Genomic DNA, 25,850 nt, shown 5'->3' with positions numbered 1-25,850 from the left:
TTAAACCATGTCTCAGTAACTAGACAGATGTCTATATTCTTAAGTGTGAGGAGGGCTTGGAGGGAGTGTAGTTTTTTATTTTAGCTCTGGGCATTGAGCGGTAACACCTTGAGGTTCAGTTGAGTTGATTTTGCTATGTCGGTAGGTTTGTTAGTTCGCACTGCTTAGAAAAGGTATGGGGGGGGTGTTAAAGTTTTAGCCAGTATTTAAAAGCCTAGAGAGACAGCAGGAGACCATCCATTGCAAAGCAATGTGATCTGTTAACCACATAATCCTAAGCTAACAAATATTGAGTTCCCCTAGAATCACACCAGAACACAGACTAAAGTTCTGACTTTTACATTAACTGGTTTGAGTCTCCACAGGACCTGGACTATCTTTAACTTTGAGACTAAATCTTCAAGATTCCAGGCAGTGTTGTTTGAGATTGTTACTAGTCACTTTTTCTTGATCTCCTGAGATTTTTGGCCATAGATTTCCAAGCTGAACTGATCCGTTCCTTGATAGAGATGGGTGGAAATTTAAAGGTTTGACTAAATAAGAGAACCGGTCATAGCAGTCTTGGCCAGAGATGAACTAATAGGACAAGGTTTGCTCTTTCTTTTCTTGTTGTTTAAACCACTATTGAAAGGAAAGGAGAAATGCACACAGTAATACCTTTGTCCACAGAATGGAGATGGCATTCACATTTCAAGCCTCATTGCATGGTTATCTGGTGTAGAAGTTATTTATCTGGTGGGTCTTCTATGATTCCAACAGGTCCATACCTGTGCAGTGATAGCGTTCTTTCCCAAGTCGTTCTACATTAGTGTCGTACAAACTTTATTTAGCTGGTAAATGCTCTTTGGTACTAACAGGTCTAATCCTGCTTGAAGATGGCATTTTATGCTCAAGTCCCTCCCCACTTTCATAAGTACTGAATGCCTGATTTATTTAGCGGATGACACTCATATCATATCAGTACGTCCACATCTACTCTCCCCTCATCTCTACACTATAGTCTGGAATACCTGTATGCTCAGCTTCCTCTTGTAAGGACTTGAGGAAAAGCTGCTTAGCTGTTTCACCAGTAAGTTCTACTTTGACAAGATATATGTGAACTGGGGCAGAGTTACTGCATCTAGACCAGTTCCCAATCCATCACAGCTCTGTAAAAACATTTAACGTGCTTGGATGCCACATTGTTTAAAATGTTTCCAAAGTAAAGATTAGAATCGTTATCTCCTCTACATTTATGTGGTTATCCACCAAAGCAGTGCTCCATTTCCCTATACCAGGAGGTGGTCAGTGTGCTGCTTGTCAATTGTGTCTTTTAGGCCTTTTGGGGAAATAACTAATCCCAAAGGACAACTTTCTATTCAGACAGTGGCGATTTACCTTTTATTTTCAAGAAGGAAGAGATGGCGCCAAACACATCCTAAAAAATGAAAGTATATCTACACTTAAAGATGAAAAAAACATACTTTCCAAGAAGGATCCAAGATGATTGGCTTGTGAGCATTTTCAATTATCCTGAATCCTTATTTTCTTCCATTTTCCTCTGCATTACCAGTCAGGCTGGATTTGTGCAGTTCCATAGAACTGATGGTAATGCCTTATATAGGTATATTAAAAAATTTCCCTGACCGTGTTTTTAAATGTTTGGTTTTGCAACAGGTCAAACGGGGTGGCAGGGGCAATCCTTGGAAATTATGGATGGAGGACAAAGAAGTCTGGTGGCAGATCTTCCTTAATGCCCATGTACCCCCAGGTTTGAATGATGCTATTTCTATCAGTAGTAAATTGAAGCTTAGGGTATTGGATAGGTAATTTTAACAATAACAATTTTATTCATGAACTGTTCATTATTGTTTTCAGGTATGAGTCATGTTTGTATTTATTTTTCAATGTTCAATCAATGTTTAATTGTTATATATTTTAATTAGTTAATTTTGGATTAATTGATTGATAGTGGGGGGTGTGATTTGCAGTATAAATGTTGAACACTTGTTAGTTGAATTTGTCTGATGAAGTTTGGCTACTGTGCCTTACGAAAGCACTTACTCTGTGATTTCTACTGGGTCCTTTTGCAGTAAAATATCGTGTTTTTAATTTCAGCTGTTTGGTTCAATTTTTCTGTTTCTTTACAGTTCCATAGAAATCCCAAAGCTGATCGGGGAATGGATTGTGTGCTAGAAAGGTCTTTGTAGCTTCCCCACAGAGGAGGCCTGGGTCGAGCTATCATCTAGATAGGAGTAAATGTGTATTCCTCTATTGTGTAGTGAGTAAATAGTTGGGCTAAGCATTTAGTAAACACCCCGGGCATCAGGGAGTAAGAAGACAAAAATAACAGTGAGCTCCTTCTGCCTGAAAACACAAGAACTCTCTATTCTGCTTGTATAGACCGCTATCCCTTATATTTAGTGCATATCAGTGCTTTTCACATGAGCAACAAAAGTGGAGTTTACAAGGGTAATATCTTTATATCTTTTTACTTCCTGGAATCTGTTCAGCCTGGATAAAGCTTGGACTGGCCTTTAAGGGTCATTTAACTATACTGGAGAACATTGAAACTTTCATAGGAATGGGACCAGAATAGTGATTGATCTGATTGAACAGAGTTGAATATTGCTTGGTAACCCTGAGACAATACTTTTTTTTAAATTCAGATAGACTGGTGAATAAATAAATAGCTGTATCACCAGACAGACAGATAGACAGGTAGACAGACAGATCAATAGCTAGATAGACAGATATATCATTAATTTTATTTGCAAGGGGGAGGAGTTGTCATCTTTAATCCCTTTCACCTAGGAATTTTCCTTTTAAAAGATGTAGAGTGGGGGGGCTGGAGGGTTACCAGCCTCCCTTTACAAAAAGACTTAACAGAAAAGCCTGACAGGTTAGTTATGTGGCTTCTGTTGCACTGATTGGACAGATTATCCATGTATACTGCTGCCAGGAAACCACCAGTCCTTCAATAAGCAACAGTGATGGAATAATACCAGAGCTATAAACTACATTACCAATGTATCATTTTCGCAGCAACCCAGGCAGAAAATCAAGGTCCTCTGTTTGGTTTTGGAGTCCTTACACAAAAAATGATATTAAACTCAGAGGAAGAAATATGACAGCTAACATTCAGTGTATAACATGCAAAATAATGCTTATGGAAAGCAAAACCTTAGGAAAGGAATAAACAGTTGCAGATGACAGGGTAACAAAATCAAAAAATTAAGAGAAACTTGGACATATACATTAGATATCTTAAAGTAAGCAAGCTGCATCAGAGAGCAGCAAAGCTGTGGCAGATATGGAGAGGCATCCCTTTTAGAAAATGAAATTTATTACTCTTACAAACAGATGTTATGCCCCCATGTGAGTATTTCATACAGCTCTGGATATCTTATTGAGTGTAGGTTTATAAGCAAGATAATGGAGAACATAGATATCTGTGCAGTAACTGAGACCTGGTTCAGGGCTCCAGAGAGCACCCCTATAATACCAGGCCACACTTTTCGGCCACCAAACCAAGACCAAAACACTAAAGGTGGAGGAGTGTCCATATTCACCAAGGATATTCACACCTCCAGGCTAGTTGCCCAACACAATGCATCTGAAATTCTCCAGGTGCAACTAACACTAGGTAAGAGTGAAATCCAAATTGTAGCTTGCTACAGATCCCCCACCATGCCCCAAGATTCTCACTACACCTTTCTAAACATACTGGAAAATATTAAGATACAACCAAACACCCTAATACTGGGTGATTTCAACTACCCTGCCATTAATTGGGAAAACTACTCAAGTACCAACACCTTTTCCCAACAGTTCTTGGAATTCATAAATTCCAATGCCCTGGACCAACTAATCCATTGTCCAAACAGGGGCTCCAATATCCTAGACCTGGTCATTACCAACATGGGAGATAGATGCTCCACACCAGTGGTCACCCCTTCATTGGTCAGGTCTGACCATAAGCTAATCACCCTTGACATCCACATCCCACCCCCACTCCCCAGTAAGGAAACATCCGTAAAAAACTTCTCCAAAGCCAGCTTCATACTACTCAAGTTAGAAGTGACAAACTTCATGACACCCATGCAGACGGGATCTGAAAGTTCGACTGCCGAATCCTACACTAAGACACTGCACGAGCACATCCACTCGTGCATGAATCATGCCATCCCAAATAGAACCAAGACGCTCCCCTCCAAAATCAGGAAGCCAATCTGGTGGTCCCCTGCCATAAATAAACTATACAACAGAAGGAAGAAACTGTTGCAGAAAAGAGGAACATCCCAAGATGCAAAAAACTCCCTCACCAGCCTCAGTAAGAAGCTGAGATCCCTTATAAAATCCTCCAAAGCTAGTTACAAAAATAAAATTGCCAAAGATTCCAAACTCAACCACAAGGCATTCTATAGTTATGTCAAGAATCTAAATGGCAATGCTCAGATATGCTCTGAGCTACAACAGAATGGCATTAAATATACTGATCCCAAGGATATTGCCAATAACCTGGCAGATTGATTTAGTGCCAACTCCCCCCCCTCTCACCCCCTACAGGGCCCATCTCAATACCAAAAGATTGCCAAATTCCGGTAATCATGGCCACACAGGTAGAAACCGCACTCTCCAAAGCTAAGAATACAGCATCCATGGGATCAGATGACATCCCGGGTTGTGTACTACATGAACTACAAAATGAACTGGCACCTCACCTAAGTGTCATGTTTAATCATAGCCTCACCTCAGGCTTCATGCCCACTGATTAGCGCACAGCTACAGTTATCCCACTCCACAAGGGGGGATCCACCTTGGATCCCAGGAACTACCGTCTCATTAGTCTGACGAGCCTGATCTGCAAGGGCATGGAATCCTTTATCATGGAACGTATAAACAAAGACATTGGCGACCTTCAAACACTGGACCCCAACCAGTTTGGGTTCGTGAAGGGGCGATCTTGTCTCCTGAACTGGATTGACTTGTTTGAATCAGTCTCCAGAGCTGTGGATGAGGGTAAGGCGGTCTATCGGACCTCACCAAGGCTTTCAACACCATCTCCACTCTGGAATCATAGATAAACTTACTAAGCTGGGCATAAATCTCTACATCACTTGATGGGTTGCCAACTGGCTTACTGACAGAACCCAGACTGTAAAAGTAGCTGACTCCAAATCCAGCTCCAGATAACTGACAAGTGGAGAACCTCAGGGTTCAGTCCTGGGACCGCTCTTGTTTGGCATCTACTTCTCTGAAGTACAGGCCAACACTAATGGACTCTGGCTAACAAAGTTCACAGATGACTGAAAACTTGGAGCCATTACTAAATCCCCAAATGATGTGGATATTCTACAAAAGGGCCTTACAGAAACAGATGCTTGGTGCCAGAGCCATGGGCTCAAGCTTAATTCCAAGAAATGTAAAGTTATCCCCTTTGGGAAAAAACATGTACCCATGAATTACCACATAGGTGGCAGTACACTAAACACTGAAAGTGTGATGAGAGACTTAGGGACATAGGTGGACAGTGGTCTCATCTACGATAACCACATTGCCACAACAGTCAGGAAATCATTCTATGTGGCACACCTCATCACTAAGGGCTTTTCATCCAGAAAAAAGGAGGTCACTGTCAAACTGTACTCATCCCTCATTAGACCCATTATAGAGTACAACGTCCCATCTAGTATGTACCTCACAAGACATCTGCAACAGCTGGAAAGGCCACAGAAATAGCTCACTAAAAGAATCACAGGCCTAAAACAGATGCCCTATGCTGACCGTCTAAAAAAACTCCAGCTATACTCTGTGGCAGATCGTCTACTGAGAGGCGATCTCTGCTTAACATACAAGGCCATGTCAAACCCTTAACTGTTGGACATGCTTCACTTAAAGAAATCCCAATCCCTCAGAGCCACACGCTCCAGGGATCTAAACCTTGTCATCACAATGAACAAAACATGCTGGAGGGATAGGTTCCTGACCCAGAGACTCCCCATACTCTGGAACAGACTGCCCATACATGTCAAGAAGAGCGCCTCCTTGGCCCTCTTCAAAAGGAACCTTGACGATTGGATGGGAGATAGGAAATTCACCACGGGGATCATGTCAGTCACCCTGCTAGACAGGGGTCCAGGGAAGTATATATTGTGGGAGGAAATATCCAGGGAATTGTTATGGCTAGGCTTGTATAGGCCCAAGGGCTGATAGCCTAGTACCAACCTATGAACCTAAGACTGAGAAAGTAAGGACAGAACAACTAAAACAAATATGTGATCTACACTTGACACCATATGATGACAGAAATTTAAAAGAATAAACATGCACAGAACTTCATGACAGAAAGAAAGAAAGAAAGAAAGAAAGAAGCTTGTACAGTGTGTCTTAAAAGAATCAGTGCAGTATAAATGAGCATGATATTTAAAAGACAGAGTCATCTAAGAACAACCAGGATATGAGTTGAAATTAAAAGAAATTGAAGCTCAAAGGAGGCACATGAAAGTATTATCACACAGAAGGGTGGTGGGTGATTGGGACATCCCTCATGAAGAGGTTGCAGGACATATTACAGTTAAATAACACAAGAACATGTCAAAGAAAAGTAAAAGAATTAAGCTGTTGGTTAAAAAAGATATTCATCTCATCCAGCAATTATGGTGTGTGTAGATAAAATTAGACCAAGTGATCCTTAACAGATAAAATGTTATATTTCTGTGTAAAGAACATAAAAAACTGGAGAATACAATTATAATGGTGAACAGTGTTATGAAGACTAGTTGAGGCTTCTTATTAATTATCCTGTAGTATGACACCTACAGACAGAGGAAACTTCACATACAAATAAACCCACAGATCTGCATCCAGAGGCAAGCACAAAGGACAAAGGGAATATGAAATGTAGACATTATAAACTGAATAAAATAGCTTTAAGATCTAGACTACTGAAGATATATTTACAGGATGTGTACATATTTCTGGACTTATTTGTCCTTGTGGCTTGTTGACTATGAATTGATGGATAGGGTGAAAAGATGATGAAGGAGAAAGATGAAGATAAAAGTGTGTGTGTTGAGCGGATGGGCACTTGTATGTGACCAAGGTTTACAGGCAGTTAAACTCAATAAGCTATACCCAGTTTAATTGCATTTTTATGTCCATAAACAGAAAGACATATTGATGAGGGCTTTCACTCCTCGTGGCCCCACTGCAGTAGAAAACAAAGACATAGAAGTCATAACTGTTTTCAGAAGTAAATTGAGCATTTCGATACACTGCCTTAGGTGTATGTTTTCAAAATAAGCAGAAAATGTTAACAGATTAGATTTGAAGTAGAGAACAACAGTGTTATTAAACATACAGTTAATGAATCAAGAAAAAAGAGAGGATGTCTCAGTACTCACAGCTGGGTGAAGTGTTTTTATTTATTTATTTAGTATTTCATTGGGGTGGGTTGGTCATTGGACCCTTTTCAGCCATAATACTGGCCACAGCAGCATATATTCAGGGAACAATTATTTGGATATTTAATGCAGACAATCAACTGTCATGTTTTTGAAAGTGGGATGAAACTAGAGTACCTGGAGAAAAGCTCACACAGATATGGGATGAAGACGTTAACTCCACATAAATACTGACTGGAGGCCAGGATTGAACCCTGGGTCTGTAAGCTACAGACATGTGACACAGGCACCATGCTACTTAGCATAATGCATTCTATTACTTGTAATTGAGATAACCTGCATGTGTACCTGCCAATCACTGCTGCCCTTATCTGTGTTTTGAAATGGTCACAAGACTGCAAAATGCACCATTTTGCCACTTGACGTCATCTACCATCCTTCATTCATTATCATGTTTTTCAGCACAAAACTGCCAACCTTGAGGAAGTCCCTGCCCTCCATCTCCCCATACCCTTTTGGCATCAGTTAAGCACTATTGAGGTCTGGTGCTGACAGCATCTGTCCTAAAGGTGAAACACACCAAACCTGATAGCGCCAGCAGATAGGCTTACCTAAGAATAGCAAAGATGGACAGACACAGAATGCAGAGACTTTCAAATTCCCTGCAGCTCATCTCCGACAATACCAGCACACCCTGCTGAGTGTGAGCCCACCAATATATATATATTTTTATTTCAACAGGGTTGTACATACTTTGTACAGAAGTAATTTTTAATCATATATCCAAATCAGAAGTCTTTATCATGGTTATTTGCACTCCTACTCTCGCTTTTACCTTTGTGGGAGGCTGAACACAGGTTTTTGCATAACACTTTAAACAAGGCTGCTGGTGATAAAAGCTGAATAAAAAGAAACAGGTGTCAGGAAAGTGTCTGTATATCGGAATTTGATGTTCAGCAGTATGGGGGAACACAATGACTCCAGAAATATATTAACACCACAGCACATATCTCTCAGATTACAAGGTTCTTTAACGCTGCTCTAAATAGAAGGTATACAATGTACTCAAAGTATTTACACTGTAGCTGGTATAGAACACATGCACCTCTTCTCAAACTGGTAATACTGTTCATGTTTTTAATGAGGTAGAGGATGGAACCTTATTTTTTGCCTTTGAAGTAAAACTTGTGTATTAATACTGAGACACATTTACTGATAAAATCTGCTGCATTCATTGTTGATAGATGGTGTGATTCTAACAAGATAACTGGACCAGTATGCTAATAAAATTATTTTCTATCAAACCTCTGGTGGAACTGGTTCTCACTGGCTTCTGATTTTACACATGACAGTTTCGGCAACAGTTCCCGGCTTCCACAGTTTTTAGACTGTGAGTGAAACACAACCTTCTACTTTAAGCGATTTTATTTTATGTTATTATATGTTGCCTTTTTTTGGCCAAGACTTGGATCATATGGGTCAGAAAATTAATTCATACAAAAAAAAATAAAACGATTTGATAGTAGAACAGTTGATGGGATAATAAGTATGTTGCGTTATCAGGATTCTACACAAATAAATATTAATGGTAGATATGACAAATGCATACGTTTGTTAATGGGGAATTTCAAGGCTTTATGACAACATTGCTAACAAGAAGGTGATGCACGATTAGTGCTCTGCGGGAGTTCAGCTCATCCCCTATCCCTAAGAATCTGTAATATTCTACAGGGCAATTTCTCAATGTTGATTTAAACGGTAATAGAGTTTGTTCATTTTTGACATGTTGGCAGTTTATTCCATATAACTGTTGCCATGTTTCTAAAGTCCATTTCTGCCACTGCCAGGTTAAACGATGGTCCTCTCAGTGATAGTGCTTTTTTGGTCAGCAGATAGCAGTGGATAGTGGTGAATTCTTATCATAAGTTTATGAATCAAAGGAGGACAGAGCTATACATGAAACATTGAAGGTTATAGTATTTAACAGCACAGTATCTCTGCATGTAAAAGGATATTGGATAAATGGATGAAAAAGTAGTCATAAAATAAATTGAAAAGTGCCTCTCTTGAATAGGAGTCATATTAGAAGAGATACACAGTACTGAGAAAAGGTCTCCAAACAGTTCTAAGCCAGTCAACAGGGTACGTAGAGATCTTAAAGCAGCTCATCTCTATCATAAACAGGTCCATTCTTACCTTCTGCTAACTTGCACATGCACTGCAGCACATACGTGACTGCTGTGAGGTACTCTGGCATTTCTTATGGGAAAACAAAATATTGCTGAAAGATCGGTAGGCTGTGGGGAATGCCATTACTGGACGTGGAGGGGGTGCTGTATCAGTACACACCAGAGGAACTGTTCAGTCTTAATTCTTTAGGGAGCTTTACTCTGCTTGGGGGAACAACTGAGCACAAAGGACAATGAACATCTTGAAAATTTGTAGCAGAAACAGGAAGGGAATTGCTACTTATACTAGTCCATTCAGTGACCAGACTTTGACCAAACTCAAAAGGCTTCCAGTCAGACTGCTTTTTTTACCCTGTGATCTGCAGCAAGGACCAGCAATGGAGAAACTCTACTTCATTTTGTATAAACACTGCCACTCAGAGGATGGTCAAACAGCCTTTTGCTTTGTCACTACACATGTACATAATTAAAATACATACAAAGGATCACTGCTTGCTTGCTTGCTCATCCCAGAGGTTTTGAAATACAGCTGTGGGTTGCCACTTGGGTGACACCTAGTGGGAACACTGGGTGTTGCACCATTAGACCACTAGCCTGTGTAGTACTAGTTGCCATAGTGTACATGCACATAGCGGAGGGATTCAGAGTGCAACAACACACTTCCTGTCCAGGTATAATGCAGCAGAGGTCAGAGAGCCACCAAAAGGTAAGAGGGCACTTTACCTGCGAATAGGAGTATCAAGCTCTCCATTCAGTATAATTTGACCTTTTCTTGGGAGAATTGATGGGTATTAGGGCTATGCAGGGAGACATGAATGAGCCATCAGTCGAGGTCCTGAGGACAGCAAACACATGTTATTAAAAAATAATAATAATAAGCATGTGCTCTTTCAGATTGTTAATGTTGCAAAGAAAAGAGATTGTTGAAACAAACAGCCATAAAAGTTAACACATAAAAAAAAAATGACTGTAGTCAGTGGGGACACATGTGAGCTGTATCTGGTTATGATGATGTTAAATATGCTCTGGTTAAGATAAAGTGAAAAATGACACAAGCACTCTATGATAGTTGCAAAGGAACAGAAGTTATGATAAGCAACTGACCTTAACAACTATTAAATTTGACTAAAAAAAATGATAACCATATATATGTTGCCATCAGTTGGCCAAACTATAAACTGAAATAAATAAAGGACTAAAGGGACATTTAAGAAGCATGATAATCAGTCTTAGGGTCAGCTAGAATGACTCGGAACATGCAGTTCATTATAGAAATATTGCCAATGAACAAACAAAGCAGAGCATGTTATGAAATTTTCCATATGGACATACTGACTTTATTGCCTGAACCATAAAAAAAAAAAAAAAATCAAAAACTTGTTGCTGTTTACTCTGGTTGCCCCCCCACCCCCACCCCCAAATTCACAGGTATATCAGGAATACCTCTTTTGCAAATGCAATTATTCTACCTAGTTTGTATAGGGTATGTTAAGTAACTGGCCAGAAGTAATTTTCATGATCTCCACTTGCACTGCTTCTCATCTGCATGTGTTGTGGCCCTGTCATAGGTAAAAAGGGTACCTGAGTTCACTTACCCATTTAGAAAACAAACAAGCATACTAAATAGTCAACCACAAAGCACAACGTCTATGGAATAAGCCAGCTGGTAGCCTCCACAAACATCTAGTGATGTACTTCTTTCATAAAACCTTCATAAAGTGGAATAGCAATTGGCACATTATCCTACATGTAGATTTTGCTAAATGACACATTATCCTACATGCAGATTCTGCTTTACACAACAAACATTGCCACTTCCGGAAACATAAATCTTGAAAATGACATGAAGGGAAAACATAAATAGATTTTAAAACATTCAGATATTACTCCTGGTATCTGACCAGAGGATTGCTGCTGCTTTTTTTCTGTTGGAAAGAAAGCATTACCTTATACATGCTTAAGCTAATGCATATTTGAATGCATGATTAGTTTTCACAAGGAGTCATACACCAGGTTTCTCTGCAAAGCACAAAGGAGTTGTTTTTTTTTTTGCACTTTTATTCACTTACCCTCCAGACTGTCATCCCGATGGATATTAAAATTCTCATAAGAATCCCAACGGATGAGTGGGTCAGAGGTGTTATAGTCCACAGACACACTAGGGCCATTTTCAAGGTGCTCCATACCTATAACCAGGACAAACCAACATATTACAGAAAGGATTAATCTGCCCAGGAAGGAAAGTAGAAATCTACAAACAAAGAAAAAAAAATTATTAACAAAAACAATAAAAAAGAAATAATTTCATACAGGTGACCTTAGGGTAGCAATCCTTATGCAAGGTTACCGCAATGAGTACCTTCCATATACTGAACTGTAGAACAAAAAACACAACTGGATGCACATCACTGAAGCAAAGCATCATGAGACTGATATGCAAATCATCCCAAAAGAGCTGTATTGTCTTAAAGCAGATTGTAACATCAAAGCGCAAAAAGTATATAATAATGTAGTCAGCGTATGCTAATCACAATCTCACATTCATTTTTTCATTGTCATTTAATCATAATCAATCCGCTTTTGACTGCTGCAGTCACACTGTCATTTAAGTGAGGTTTTAAATATAAGGATCTGTCTCTTTAGATACAGACTTGTCTAACTTTTGATAAACAGGACAGAGGTGTTTAAAAATGCCTAGCATTTAACTGTCTGTATACTGGGCAGTGTGTAATCAATGCCATGAAAGGCATGCTAGTATGGTGCCCTTCACTTTCAAGAACAGCCATTTTAGATGCATTCATAATTATTATATATATATATGTCACTCGTCTTATTTTACAAGTGAAGATGAACAGGTGGGGTTGTTTGTTTATATGCTTCATTACATAGAAACACATCAGGATGGACAGCAGCAGTACAAAATATAAATAAACTGATTAACTGGCAGACTACACAGACACACATGCTTACATCATTCTCAACAGATTACTACAAAATGGCAACCAGGCTTGCATGTACTCAGTACTTAAACACTTGTGCAAGTCCCTATAAAACTTTTTAAAGGTATACACACATATTGATCCACAGTTACCATGATTCTTTGACTTAATACACCTTTTATAACCTTACTACATGTACCGACTGTAGTTCCTCACTGATATTACTACTTTCCAATCTGTAACTTGTGGTGTATAAGGTACAGGTGTTAGACTACCATATTCATCTGTTATGAAAGCGTTTTCCAAATTCTCTAAGCTCCTATTTTTTTTCTCAGCATCAACAGCTCATGACATGCCATAGGGTGAGGCCTGAGTTTAACATTTTATCTCACATTTGGATGCTAACATATGTATATCCTATATGCATATCATTACCTACCTACTGTTCCGAAGCATCCTTTCCACAGAAGAAAAAATCATTGAGGCTTAGAACTGAAGGTGTTGCTAAGAATGCCTTCATTTTCAATACTTATGTTACCATTAACAGGTCCATTTCTGTCCGGCCATGTTAAATCATACCCCAGGCATTATGTTATGTTTGAACACTGTCTCATGGAACAAACTTGGATTTAAAATCCATCTTGCAAGGCCAGTAATTCCCTGGGCATTCCCAGCATTACTGCACAATAATGACATCTGCTAAAAGATCCAAGAACAGCATCAGGAAACAAAACTCAACGGCCAGTTCAGCAGGTTGCCAACAACTGCTGTTAAGGTTCTGACAAATGGTATGAGAAGAAGGTGTGCAGGAAGAGAACATGTGACTGAGCAGAGATAGAAAAGAAGGAATTGTTGTTTCTTTTTCTCAATGTACTTTTTGTCTCCAAAACTGCTGACCATTAAACGTCCCTCCCCATGTGACTTCAACCCATTTATGTACTAGGTATCCATAATTATGTTGATAACGGCCTTCTGAACAGCTATCAACCAGGCAGCTATGAGGATGCTTTGTGCTAAATGCCTGAATCCCAATCATTTGCTTGTATGCCAGTGAGGTAAGTGTACTTCACCTCAATCAGATGAGTCTGGCTTGCCCTCCCCAAACAAGGAACACAGGTGGCTTTATCTATCTAGTCCTAACTGCAGCTAAGGAACCAGATGTATGTAGTCTGGCTTGTCTCATAGACTGTAACCCAAAAATGACAGATGAAAAGAATTCATGATTAGCATACCTGGCTTTTTTCAAATGTAAATAACTACAGCTAAGTTAACAAAAGTAAAGTCATAAAATGCAGACTTTCATCCATTGTGCAACTCTGCTTAGTAATGAAATCTATAGCCATGAATCTATATTGCGCATATGTTTATTCATATTAGGGCAGTTTTATACTTGGAAAGGCTAAAGGACACCAGAATTGCAAATATTTTCTGAATTAGGCACATTCCAATGAAAAGAAACAATGTTTGAATTTGATGGCCAATGTAGGCATCATCAAAGATTTTCACTTCTTCAAAGTTACTTCAAATGTAATAAGAAGTACCAGGCATACAGACATGTTTTGCTGCATCAGAGATTATATTTGTGCCTAAACAGGATTCATGACTCGTATGTCAGTGTGCCAGGTCATATGAATGACAGTAGTTCAGAGAAATAATATCTGATACTGAAGTTACAAGCCTACTAAATGCAGTGATTAATCAATCTGCATTAGTAAGGAAATAACGCATTATGCTCCCAAACAGCAAACAATCACCATTAATTTGTAATCTGTTTTTACCTCCTACACATTTTTTGCCTTTTTTGTTGCATAACCAATTTATTTTTCTGTCAGGGATTCATTGCAGCATTTGTGTACTTAAATAAGCTCATGTTTTATAAATACATTGCTTTTGTTCTATACCTATTTTATATTTATGAACATCTTAGAGTTACTGTAGTACCGCTATGGGTAATTTGGATTGGGGATGGACAGGATCCCTCCCATAAATGCATATTTGATATCATTAATTCATTATCGCATAAGTGGTTAAATAATGACTTAAAGACTTTAGTACTATACATAGGTATCGGGGATATGTAATTTATATATTTATATACTACACACACACACACACACACACACACACACACACACACACACACACACACACACACACACACACACACACACACACACACACACACTTCCAGGGTTATTTTTGTTTTAGCAAGGCTGCTTTTGTTAAAGGCAGGTTTTGCAGCATTTCATTGAATTGTATATGCCTGAATGGCTGTTTTGTTGGTGTTTGATAATGTCAGCATGTGTGCAGTTAGTAGAAATGCAAATGTGTCATGCATTTACACTGCTAACTTGCAATGTGGGGGGATTTAGGGCTAGGGTCAGGGAGTAGGAGGGGAATGTTAGGGTTAGGGAGTGAAGAGAAGTTTTAAGTTTAGGGAGCAATCAGGGAATTGTAGGTTAAGGGAGATGGAGGGGAGTCTTAGGCTTTGGGAGCAAGCAGGGAATTTAGGATTAGGGAGAAGGAGGAGAATTGTAGATTTAGGGAGTGTGATGATAGGAGGTACTGCCAGCAATGCCAGGGGGGAGAAGTAGGGCAGTGGATGTATGACTTGCATCAACACAGCTAGCTGGAACTTTATAACTAATTATATGTCATTTGTATATCAAGCTGAGTTGTACAGATGCTAGCACTAAAAGTGTATTTGTGAGCTTTGCTTGTGTTAATTGTGTTAAAATGTATCAACAGTGCACCCTGCTGAAATGAAGATAAATATACATGTATTATGGTATCTGAATTAAATGTATATGTTTTAATAGAGGACACTGACACAGCAATGGTTAACCAGGTGGCTTATTTTAAGAAAAATAAGGGAAATCTAAATCATCTGTTAAATCATCGAGTGGCACACCACAGTGCTGAGTAGGCTCAGAGATGGTAGGTTTGGGAGCAGCCTTTATCTGTTAGCTTTTGTAAAGAAGGGGGAAGTGTTGTAAATGTTTCTGTCTCCTCGGCATTTCCATAAAAGCTCTAAATGTGTATTGTAGCAGTCTGCTAAAGTCCTGTCTCAAACTTCAAAAGGAGCTATTGTGGGAACTAGAGTCAGGTGACCAGATGAGGTCATTCTGCAAGTCATTTTGGCTAGTATAAATCTTTTAGATTCAGTCAGGAATATAGTGAAGCTTAGTTAAGAGACTTTTTTGTTGTTGTTGTTGTTGTGTCTTTCGGCTTTTCCTGGTTAGGGGTCGCCACAGCGGAACTCTGGTCCACTAATGATTGACAGTTGATTTTTACATACTGAGTTGCCAGCCCTAACGCACAACCTTCAATGAAGGTACGCCCATTCACGCATGTCTCCACGCAGAAGACGCTCTAGTTGAGAGTTGATCTGGTCAGCGTCTTACTGTGAGGAGACAACGCTTCCGCAGCAATTCTTTGAGTCTGTCCATCAATTTTGTTTTCGATATTTTCTGTGATTTGAACTCTGTGGTTTACTGTGAATATATATTCAGTATTTTCATTTACTTTTATTATTTATTATTAAATATGTTTAATATTTTATTGTGGTTGGATCTTGTAGAGAGTATCTAACCTTTGAGAGTACTTATATTTATTTGGTGACTCTGTGTGGGCCACTCCAGAAGGCCAAGCTGTCTTGATGAATTGCTAACATTTGTATTAATATTCGTATTGCACAGTATGACTGTACATCCTTTGTTAAGGCCCTTAGAGTAGCTGATTGTGAAGTGTCTGATGGCAGTGATAAGTATATTATACTCTGGGCAGAAGGGGGACAGCAGGTAAACCGGTGCCAGCTTTTCCCAGGTGTGTGTGTGTGTGTGTGTGTGTGTGTGTGTGTGTGTGTGTGTGTGTGTGTGTGTGTGTGTGTGTGTGTGTGTGTGTGTGTGTGTGTGTGTGTGTGTGTATGTGTGTGTGTGTGTGTGTGTTTGTGTGTGTAAATCACATATCTCAGTTTGTGTGTGTCAGCTACTTGGGGAAGACACATGAAGCACTGAGTTTACAAAGACAGTGCTGGAGAACTTGGCTTGGACACTCGGCTGAGGACCTAAGCCTACAGCTGTACCAGTGGAGAGTCTTACTGGGTATCTTGAGGGAGACAGTTATAGAGACATCCAGACCCTGGGCTGAGTATGTACTCTGTGTGCTCTTAAGGAAAACTGTACTTGATGCAGAGAGGTCTGCATCTGGAAATACTGAGTGTATCCATTTGTATTCCAAGTGCACGTCCCTCTCCAGTGTTAGTGACGAGGACTCAGGCTCTTTGATTACTGGCCCAGCATGGGGATGACCAATACTGGTGCCCATCACATATTGATAGCAGTGTTGGACATCACAGGGAGTAATAGGGAAATTTAGGCCTAGGAGCCTAGGAATCGAAGGGATGGGGAAATGTAAGGTTTATAGTCAGAGCTCTGGGAGGACTATGTAAAGTTGTAGGTCAGAGCTGTGGAAGGATTGGGGAAATTGTAGATAAGGCAGGTGGTCTTTTAGGTTGTTTGATGGGTTTTAATAATTTTCATTAGGTTAGAAGTCAATGAAATGCTCACTGATGTTATAGATCTTATGTGTGTGCATGTATATGTATATATATATATATATATATATATATATATATATATATATATATATATGTGTGTGTGTGTGTGTGTGTGTGTGTATATATATATATATATATATATATATATATATATATATATATATGTACATAAACATAGGACTGCTTATAAGCAAAACTCCCAAATGTATGTCTGTTTTGTCAACAAACTTTGGTTGACAAAACACATGGTTGACAAATGTGCATGATCGACAATCCTCATGGTTGGGAATATGTAGCATCCCCAGGGATGTTTAACCTTGGAGTTATTACATAATTAGCAGGGGGTGTGAGGAGGTGCAATTGGGCTTATCCTCCTGCGAAAAGCGGTAGATTTCTTTTGCATTGTCTGTTAGGGAGTCTATCATTTTTTTCAACTTTTTGCAGTCAGTGTTTTTAGTGTCAATTTTCTGAAGTTTAGACAAGCTTCAGCAGATCCTTGTATGGATGAATGTTGTACTGTTGATGAACAGTTTTGTCAAAACAGTGCTGTGTGGAAGAATTAGGTTGAGTGCAGCTTTGGTCATGTGGATTTTTGGGTCATGTGTGTGGTGTCAGAAAAAGGAAGATGGGCTGGAGAAAGTAGGTGTTTTTCTTGCAATTTTTAATATCAGAAGTATTAGATTTCAGAAATTTTCAGCATTTTTGGATGTGCTGACTGTGTAAAGCTTAGGGTTGGAGTAAGGGCTAGGTTAGGGGATAGATTTTATGTTGTTCATGTGTGGCTTTGTTTGTGGTGTGTGTGTGTGCGTGTGTGCGTGTGTGTGTGTGTGTGTGTGAGCAGAAAGCAAGTAGATGTGTGAGAGTTTGCGGGTTTGGGTTATCATTACAATTAGCTCTATGTAAGGGGATAGATTTTGTGTTATACAGGTATGTTCATGGTTGTTGCATATGTTTGAATGTTTTTCAGTGGTAGTGTTATGAAAAAGGTTACTGTACGGTAAGGTGCAGGGTTAGAACTACAGACAGGACCAAGGTTTTGGTGAAGACACCCTGCACCACCTTACTAATGTGTGCTAATACTATCACTTACTCTGCACCTTATCTTATGAACACCATTTCTGTAACACCACAAATATTCAGTTTTGGTGAGAATGTAGTGGCAGGGTTATGATTGTAGCATCAAGAAAAGAAAACTGCTTCCTTGTGGTTTTCTTGTGCATCTTTTTTTTTCTTTCTTTCAGTGTTTATCTCTCTCTCTCTCTATATATATATATATATATATATATATATATAAAAAGATATAGTATAGTACACTGAATGGACACAAGATCAACGTCCATAATGTTGGTGTAAGGATGTAAAAAAAATGGAATGTTGACACATACAGCGCATGTTATGAAGGAGGATGTTTGGAAATAAAACCTTTCTTTTTGTGTAAACTGCTGAAGTCATTGTTGTTCTTAAGTTGCTCGGGGGGTTGACCCTGTGTGTGAATTTTGTGTTGCATACAAAAACATAGCAAGATATTCTGGCACCCTATAAGGTCTCCAATCTGGTGACCTGGTGCCTTCCTCAACTCTTAATTACAAACCATAAAAAAGCCTTACTGAGCTAAAGGAACAAAAAAAAGTCTTTACTGAAATTGTATCAAAGCCTCCTACAGAACCTGCTACAAATGTATAACACACATGACACAGTGCTTAAGCTCTGATTGCAAATGCAGTACTGAGATTCATTTTTGAATGTGGTGCTGCGGTAGCATTGTCGACTCATAGTAAGACGTTGTCCTGTTCGATTCTCAGCTAGAGCGTCTTCTGTGTGGAGACATGCATGAATGGGCATACCTTCGTTAAAGGTTGTGCGTCAGGGCTGGCAACTCGGCATGTAAAAATCTACTGTCAATCATTAGCAGATCAGAGTTCCACTGTGGCGACCCCTAACCAGGAAAAGCCGAAAGACACAAGTACTTCACTACCATGTAACTGCCATCTGCAGGTTCCCTAACACCTTGCACTTAGAACAGCTGCTCCTTTTACCCCTTCCTTGCTCTGCCTGTGTTTTATATGTATGTACGGATCTACTTTAGTAGATCGAATTGCCATAAAACCAAAGTTTAAATTAATGAGATAAGAAGATTGCAATTTCAGAAGAACGAACGTTTAACATTTCGAAACACTTTAGAATGAAAAAACACACTGTGTGTTTCAGACACCACACAGAGCTTGTGAATGGAGATTGTAGTGTACTGACAAAAACATCTTCATTTGAACATTGGATTTAAAATAAAAATGTACCTTTTTCACAATTTCCAAATGCAGATTGCGGTACAGTGAGGGTCGGTAAGTTTACCCTTTTCTCCACTGTAGTGTGATCTCAGAGTTAGTATATATTATTTGCAGGGGTGGGGAGGGCACAGCTCACCACATGGGGGTTGCAGGGGGGCTTGCTTCCCTGAAAAAACATTTAAAATGGTAAATTTTAATGTTAAATTCAATGTTTAAATAGAGAAGTTGTGTTTGTGCATCGCAATCTCCATTCACAAGCTCCGTGTGGTGTCTGACATGCACAGTTATTTTTTTGTTCTTAATAGTTTCAAAATGTAACATTCATTTTTCTAAAATTGCTACCTTCTCTTCTTGTTAATTTAAATTTTGGTTTTATGGCAATTCGATCTACTGAAGTAAATCTGTATGTACTAATGAAATTTATACCTTAAGCAGGAATTTCTAGCTTTTGTATGAACATTGCAAAGAGAACATTACGAACCACTCTCACAGGTCTGGATTGTACATGAAAAGCACATACATAAATAAAACTAAGCAAAAAAAAAAAATCAATAAAGTGATAAAAATGCTGCCTCCTTTCAAATTTTATGCTACTAGTAATGTAATCTGTAGCCAGGAACCCATGTTTTCTGTATGTTAATTCAGAGCCGGGCAGTTCTATACTTGGAAAGGCAAAAGAACATCAGAATTACTTAGAAAGTATCACATGCGTCCATTCTCATTGTGAATATTGTGTGAATTATGCACATCTTCCATGAAAAATAACCATATCTGAATTCAATGCCTTAGGAATTACAGACATCAACAAATATTTTCACTTCTGCAAAGTTATTCAAATGTAATATGTAGTACCAGGCAAACAGGCATGTCTTGCTAGATCAGAGATCATAACTATGCTTAATAAGGAAGCCTGAACCAGGTCCAGAAATCAGTCTTCTTACCAGCATGACTCTGTGTGCCAGATCATATGACTGACAGCAGTTCAGGGAAATGAGATATGACACTGAAGTTACAAAACTGTTCCCTGCAGTGATTAATGACTCTGCAGTTTGTAAGGAGATGTCTTCAGTTCCTTGCAGGAAATGACACACCGCACCCTCAGACAACAAATAATCCCCATTGATTTGTAGTGAGTTTATGCCTGCTATGTACTGTGCATTCTTTACCTTTTAATTTGCCCATGACAGAAAGGAACAAGAATCCTACCTTGAATCTTTTCAGGCCCGTAAGAGAATATGAATTCCACCTTTCCATACTCAGGAAATCTTTCATCTATCAATGAAAGAAAGCAAAAGGGCACACAAAATATCAGCAAAGTAAGTAATGAAATGTATAAATTAAAAGCATTAGCTAAACTTTGTATAATCGTCAGGAAAAGAACACAACATATTCACTGTATGACTTGATAAAGCAAAATGGTGAAGCATCCTTAACAAGTGACATAATGAATGCACAAGTAGAGAAATGCAGGTAGTAGAGAAATTCATAGTGTTGATGTTGTATGCCTAAAGGGCTACATTATTTTGCATTACATTTTGACAAAAACATCAAGTTATAATACATTTCCAGATCTTTGCTTTATCACAATAAATAAATAAATGCTAACATTTTATATTTTATTATTTTTTGTATGTATCACTAAAAAAAATCATGCAAGCATGGAATTTGTGGGACTCAAACCTATGACTAAGTGATAAAAACATCCCAAACTCAGTATTACAGTATGGCTATAATTTATAATGCTGTCCAGTGGAAGTAATGTAACTTGGCTTAAAGGCTAAATGACACATTTAGAAACATGGGCAATTAGATCTTAAACATGTAACATATAAAGTACTTATTGACCGCATTCATTTTACCTCTTCAGAGTGGTTAATGACTCCTTTGTTATCAAGACATGTTCTTTTGTGTTTGACACTGTAGCCAGTTTATGAACCTTCATTGTGTGTGAATAAAATGCTTTTGTCTGGAGCCTGCCCTGCAGAAAAATAGTATTTAATCCCTTATAGCCACAAGGACAGGCTTGACATCACTCTAAGTAGAGCACAAAAAATATGAGGAGATATGAATTCTGCTATTATGCAGAAGCACAGAATGGAGCTAGAGAGGACTACAAAACAGACTGCTACTCCACAATGAGAAACTGACATGTAAAAATTAAAGTTTTGTACTCACCATAACTATGCACCTTCCTCAACTATTGTGTATCGGATCTGACCTTGGAATTGACTCAACCCCATTTACTAGACTCTTGGATCCAACTCTTGAGCTCCTCCCTCTACCCATAATGCCCCAGTCAACCTGCCTTATAAGCCATAGGAAGAACTACCCCTAGGTTAATACAAAGTAACAGTAGTAGTAGCAGAACTGGGGCTCAAACCCGGAACAGAAGTTCCACAATAACCATAACGTCACTCCAGGAGATTACAGGAAGGGAGATGAATGGTGGGGAGTTGAGGAGGAACAAAAATATACAACACAGAGGCATAGTTATGGTGAGTACATAATTTTAATATCTGATGTCCTTTTTATTTGTTCCTAAACTATTGGGACAGAGTCTTCATCTACATGGACCTTGGGTGGCCCTCATGGATGTATATTCCAGAGTACTACAGAACCAAATGCAGCCCTGCTCTTGGAAGTCCAATCCAATTTGCAGTGACCAATAAAGGTATAAGCATTAGACCAGGTAGCTGCTGCACAAATGTTCTCAATAGAAGTTCTAGACCAAAATACAGAAGATGCATCCATGGACCTTGTGCAGTGTGTTTCAGGAGGCCTGGGTAGGGACAGACCTTGCTGACTTTAAACAATGGAAATACAATCAGTAAACTATTTGGCTAGGGTAAGTTTAGAAACTGGTGAGCCCAATTTGTTTGGGGAGAAAGAGACAAACAATTGCTCTGACCTCTTAAAATATTTTGTTCTATGGAGATAAAAACGTAGTTGCCTATGTATATCCAAAAGATGGAAAATGTATTCTCCTTTGTTAGCAAAGATGAGAAAGAAGACAGGCAAATTAATGGCTTGATTAATATTCATTTTGGAGGCTACTTTAGGCCTTGTGCAAAGATAAAGGTATCTGTTGGACTGGGGAGGAAAGCCTGGGCTGTCTAACTATCAGTGGCTTGGAGAAACCATGCAGTCAGCTTGAGGCCTGTAATGTCTGGATGATACATCTCTGTAGGAGGAGAGAGAAGGTCTGTACTGGGGTCCATTATCCAAGCTGGATAGCGAAGATGAGACCAAAGGAAGGGGAACTGCACTTGATGAGGCGAAAAAGGAGCAATGAAGACTACCATACTATTTAACCAAAGTGCCTTTTGTAAGAATTGGGAAATTAGAGGTATCAGAGGATAAGCGTAAAGGAGATGAAAGGGCCAAATATGAGCTATAGCATCTCTTGATGACTCCCCTGGGGGGGGGGTTAGGGTAAAGAACTTGCTGCACTTGTTGTTGTAGGGAGAAGCAAAAAGATTGCAGCAAGGTTGACCCCATCAACAGAAAATCCTCTCTGCCACCGACTGATTGAGAGACCACTTGCAAACCATCAGAAAAGACTTGCTGAGTTTGTCCACTAATACTTTGGATTTCCCCTGTATGTGTGTTTCCCTAAGAAAGCAGTTGAGGGATATCATCCACAGCCACACTGTCATTGCCTCTTGGCAAAGGGGATAAGATCAGATCCTCCCCTGTTTCTTGACATATCAAACCGCAGACATTGTCAATTTGAATTACAATCGCTTGGTCTCTTCTGGGGACCATGTGCCTTCAACTGTTCATCTCAAGAAATGCCACCCAACCCCAGTTGCAAAGCATCAGTGGTTACCATGGTTCCAGGGGGCAGAAGTGCAGGAGAGCAGCCTTGGGAAACTTTGTCTGACTCAAGCCACCAACATAGATGGTCTTTGTGTACTTGAGTGAGTTTGCTCAGTAAGGACAAGGGATGGCAAAGGATTGACCACTGAATAGCTTGAGTTCATTGAAGAACACGCATATAAAAATGAGCCACAGAAACCAAAGTTATGGCTGCTGCCATTGACCCAAGGTTCTGAAGAATATGTCTGGCTGGCGGGAGAAGAGTGTGTGATAACTGGCTCCACTTGACACCTGATGGTACTTACTTGATGTGGTGGAAGAGAGACTATCTAACTAACTATGATCAAGTGAGCACTTATGAAGTCTAGGTTCTGAATAGGCTGTAGATGAGGTTTGCAGATGCTGACTGAAATGCCTAGATATTGACATAACTGGAACAAGTACTCCCTGGACTTCCCTAGAAGATGCTTGGTTGGGGTGGTGAGGAACCAGTCATCCAGATATGGAAACACTTGGAATCATAGCAGTCTGAAGTGAGCTGCTACCATTGCCATACATATGGTAAACACCCTTTGGGCTGTGGTGAGACCAAAGGCAGGGCTCTGAACAGGAAGTGGCTGACCTCAGGCAAAAGCGCATACATTTTCAAGATCATCTGTTCATCTTGATGTGATAGTACTCATCTTGAAGACTGATAGATCACATCCAATTGCCCTTGTGTAGAAACAGCACAATGTACTGAACTGTGACCATTTGGAACTTTGACTTCTTCACAAACTGATTCAGTTTGCTTAGATCCAGAATTGGTCTCAGGTTCCCGGTTTTCTTTGGCACTAAAAAGAATTTTGAGTAAGTTCTGAGTCTTTTCTGGTCTGGTGGGACCTCCTGGATGACTCTTGCCTAGCAGCTTTTGAATTTCTTGAGCTACGTCTTTCCTCGGACTGGGTGGAACACTGTGAAGACTTTTTTTTTGGTTGAGGGAATCTGGGAAAATGGTATGAAATAACTGCTAGATATGATTTTTAGCACCCAAGAGTCATACATTATTGATTCCTATGAGTCTGGGTGCAGAGATAAGCATCCCTTGAATTCCTCCAGAGTGGGCAGTCAGGCAACCTTTCAGGAATGCTGAAAAGTTTTATGCAAATATTAATCTGGAAAACCATAGTTCTGCTGGTGTCCCCTGCCATGAGGATGGAGTTTTCCATTAGAACTCTCCCCTCTGCCTCTGGTTGATATATCCATAAATGCATCCTGGAAAGGACCATGGGAGTTATGAAACCATATTTCTGGCCTCCTGGCTGATTCCTGGAAAAAGATCACTGAGGATTAGAAAAGTGCATCCCCACAGCAGACATGGACTTTCCATCCTGTTCACTCTGGGAAAGCATTTCCTTAATAGTAGGGCCAAACAAAGATGATCCATCAAAGGAGGCATTGATGAAAGAAGACTAGAAAGGCACTGCAAAGTCACACAAGTGCATCCAGGCATTTCTCCTAATGACTATCCCTGAAACAGATGCCTGTGAGGTACCCTCAACAGTATGGGAAATTAGTCTCATGGATGCATAAGAGATGGATAAGAGAGTGGCCACTTGAGAAGAATCCTTCCTGTAGTCCTCCACAGACATGGACTCAAAGAGGGATTTGGAAAGCTCTTTAGTCAAATCCTGCTGTATTCAGGTGAAATGTGCCAAGTAAATCAGAGACAGGAAGGCAAAGGTTGCTGAGGCAAAAACACACTTCCCAAATCTGTCCAACACCCTGGGCTCTCTGTTACTGGGATGGACAGAGGAGCTCTGCTGTGCCAGCTTCTTCTTTGTGGCTGTCTCCACAACCACAGCATCTACAGGAACTCCATTGCTCCAGTGTGGCCTGTCCTGGTGTGGGGCAAGAAATTGATCAGGATGGCAGGATAGGTTCTACAGTATCCAGTTCCTTTCACATTCATCAAGAGACTAGATCTATAAGCTCATTAGCCAGGGAGTCAGCCAAGATGCAGCTGGGATAGACCCATCTGGTAGAGATATATAGAAACTCTTCCCTTCATCAAAGTCTGTGTCTTCAGTGAGACACTCCTAACAGGATTTTATCTGTCTCCTTTTGCATGTTCTCTTACAGGGAGCCTCCCCAGAGAGATGGTCTGGAGAGGTATCCAAACAGAGGAGAAGTTTATTGATGGGGACTGTCTGGACACTTGATGTGGCCTGCTGTCCCTGTGAAATAGGGCTGAGAGGATCAGAGCTCGGACCCAACTGAGGCAAGGCTATAGGATCCAAAGAGGAAGGAGTAGACAAATCTCTTGGATGAGAGAATAACCTCTCCAACACCTTGAAAGAAGAAGGACTAGGAGAAGCCATATCTGGTTGCACCAGAGCAGAATCTCCAGATGCCACCATGCCCTGACCCTGCCCGGATCTGTGCCTTGAAAAGGGACTTAAATGTGAGTTGTCTAATGCCAAAACTCCAAGGGGCAGGGACAGCTTCAACAACCTTAGAGTAGAACCCTGCCCCCGGACCTGCTGCTGATGCTCCAGAACTCATCCTGGTCCAAAGGAATCAGTGCTTAACATGGCAGGGAAGCAGTTGGAGTCAAAGACCTAGTTGTCTTCAGATCTGATGTTGACACTCTCCAGTTTCTTTGGGTCTATATTAGATAGATGAAAGACAAATTA

The 25,850-nt window shown here is 39.8% G+C and overlaps 1 protein-coding gene across 8 annotated transcripts in view; it reads right to left on the bottom strand.

Moving 5' to 3' along the window:
• The window catches only part of TNS1 (tensin 1), a 2,530,757-nt gene that overhangs the window by 950,034 nt on the left and 1,554,873 nt on the right, over positions 1-25,850 (bottom strand). For all 8 annotated transcript variants that reach the window (XM_044075133.1, XM_044075132.1, XM_044075134.1 and 5 more), the window contains 2 exons: positions 20,563-20,628; positions 11,644-11,760 (listed from right to left, as the gene is read on the bottom strand). In XM_044075133.1, coding sequence (XP_043931068.1) covers positions 11,644-11,760; positions 20,563-20,628 — 183 coding nt within the window. The remainder of the gene's footprint in view (positions 1-11,643; positions 11,761-20,562; positions 20,629-25,850) is intronic.

Source organism: Protopterus annectens, chromosome 6.part0, assembly GCF_019279795.1.
Source record: "Protopterus annectens isolate FY-2018-M chromosome 6.part0, PAN1.0, whole genome shotgun sequence".
Taxonomy (NCBI): Eukaryota; Metazoa; Chordata; order Ceratodontiformes; family Protopteridae; genus Protopterus; species Protopterus annectens.
The sequence above is the reverse complement of the archived record's forward strand: the minus strand, read 5'-3'. Positions and strand labels throughout refer to the sequence as shown.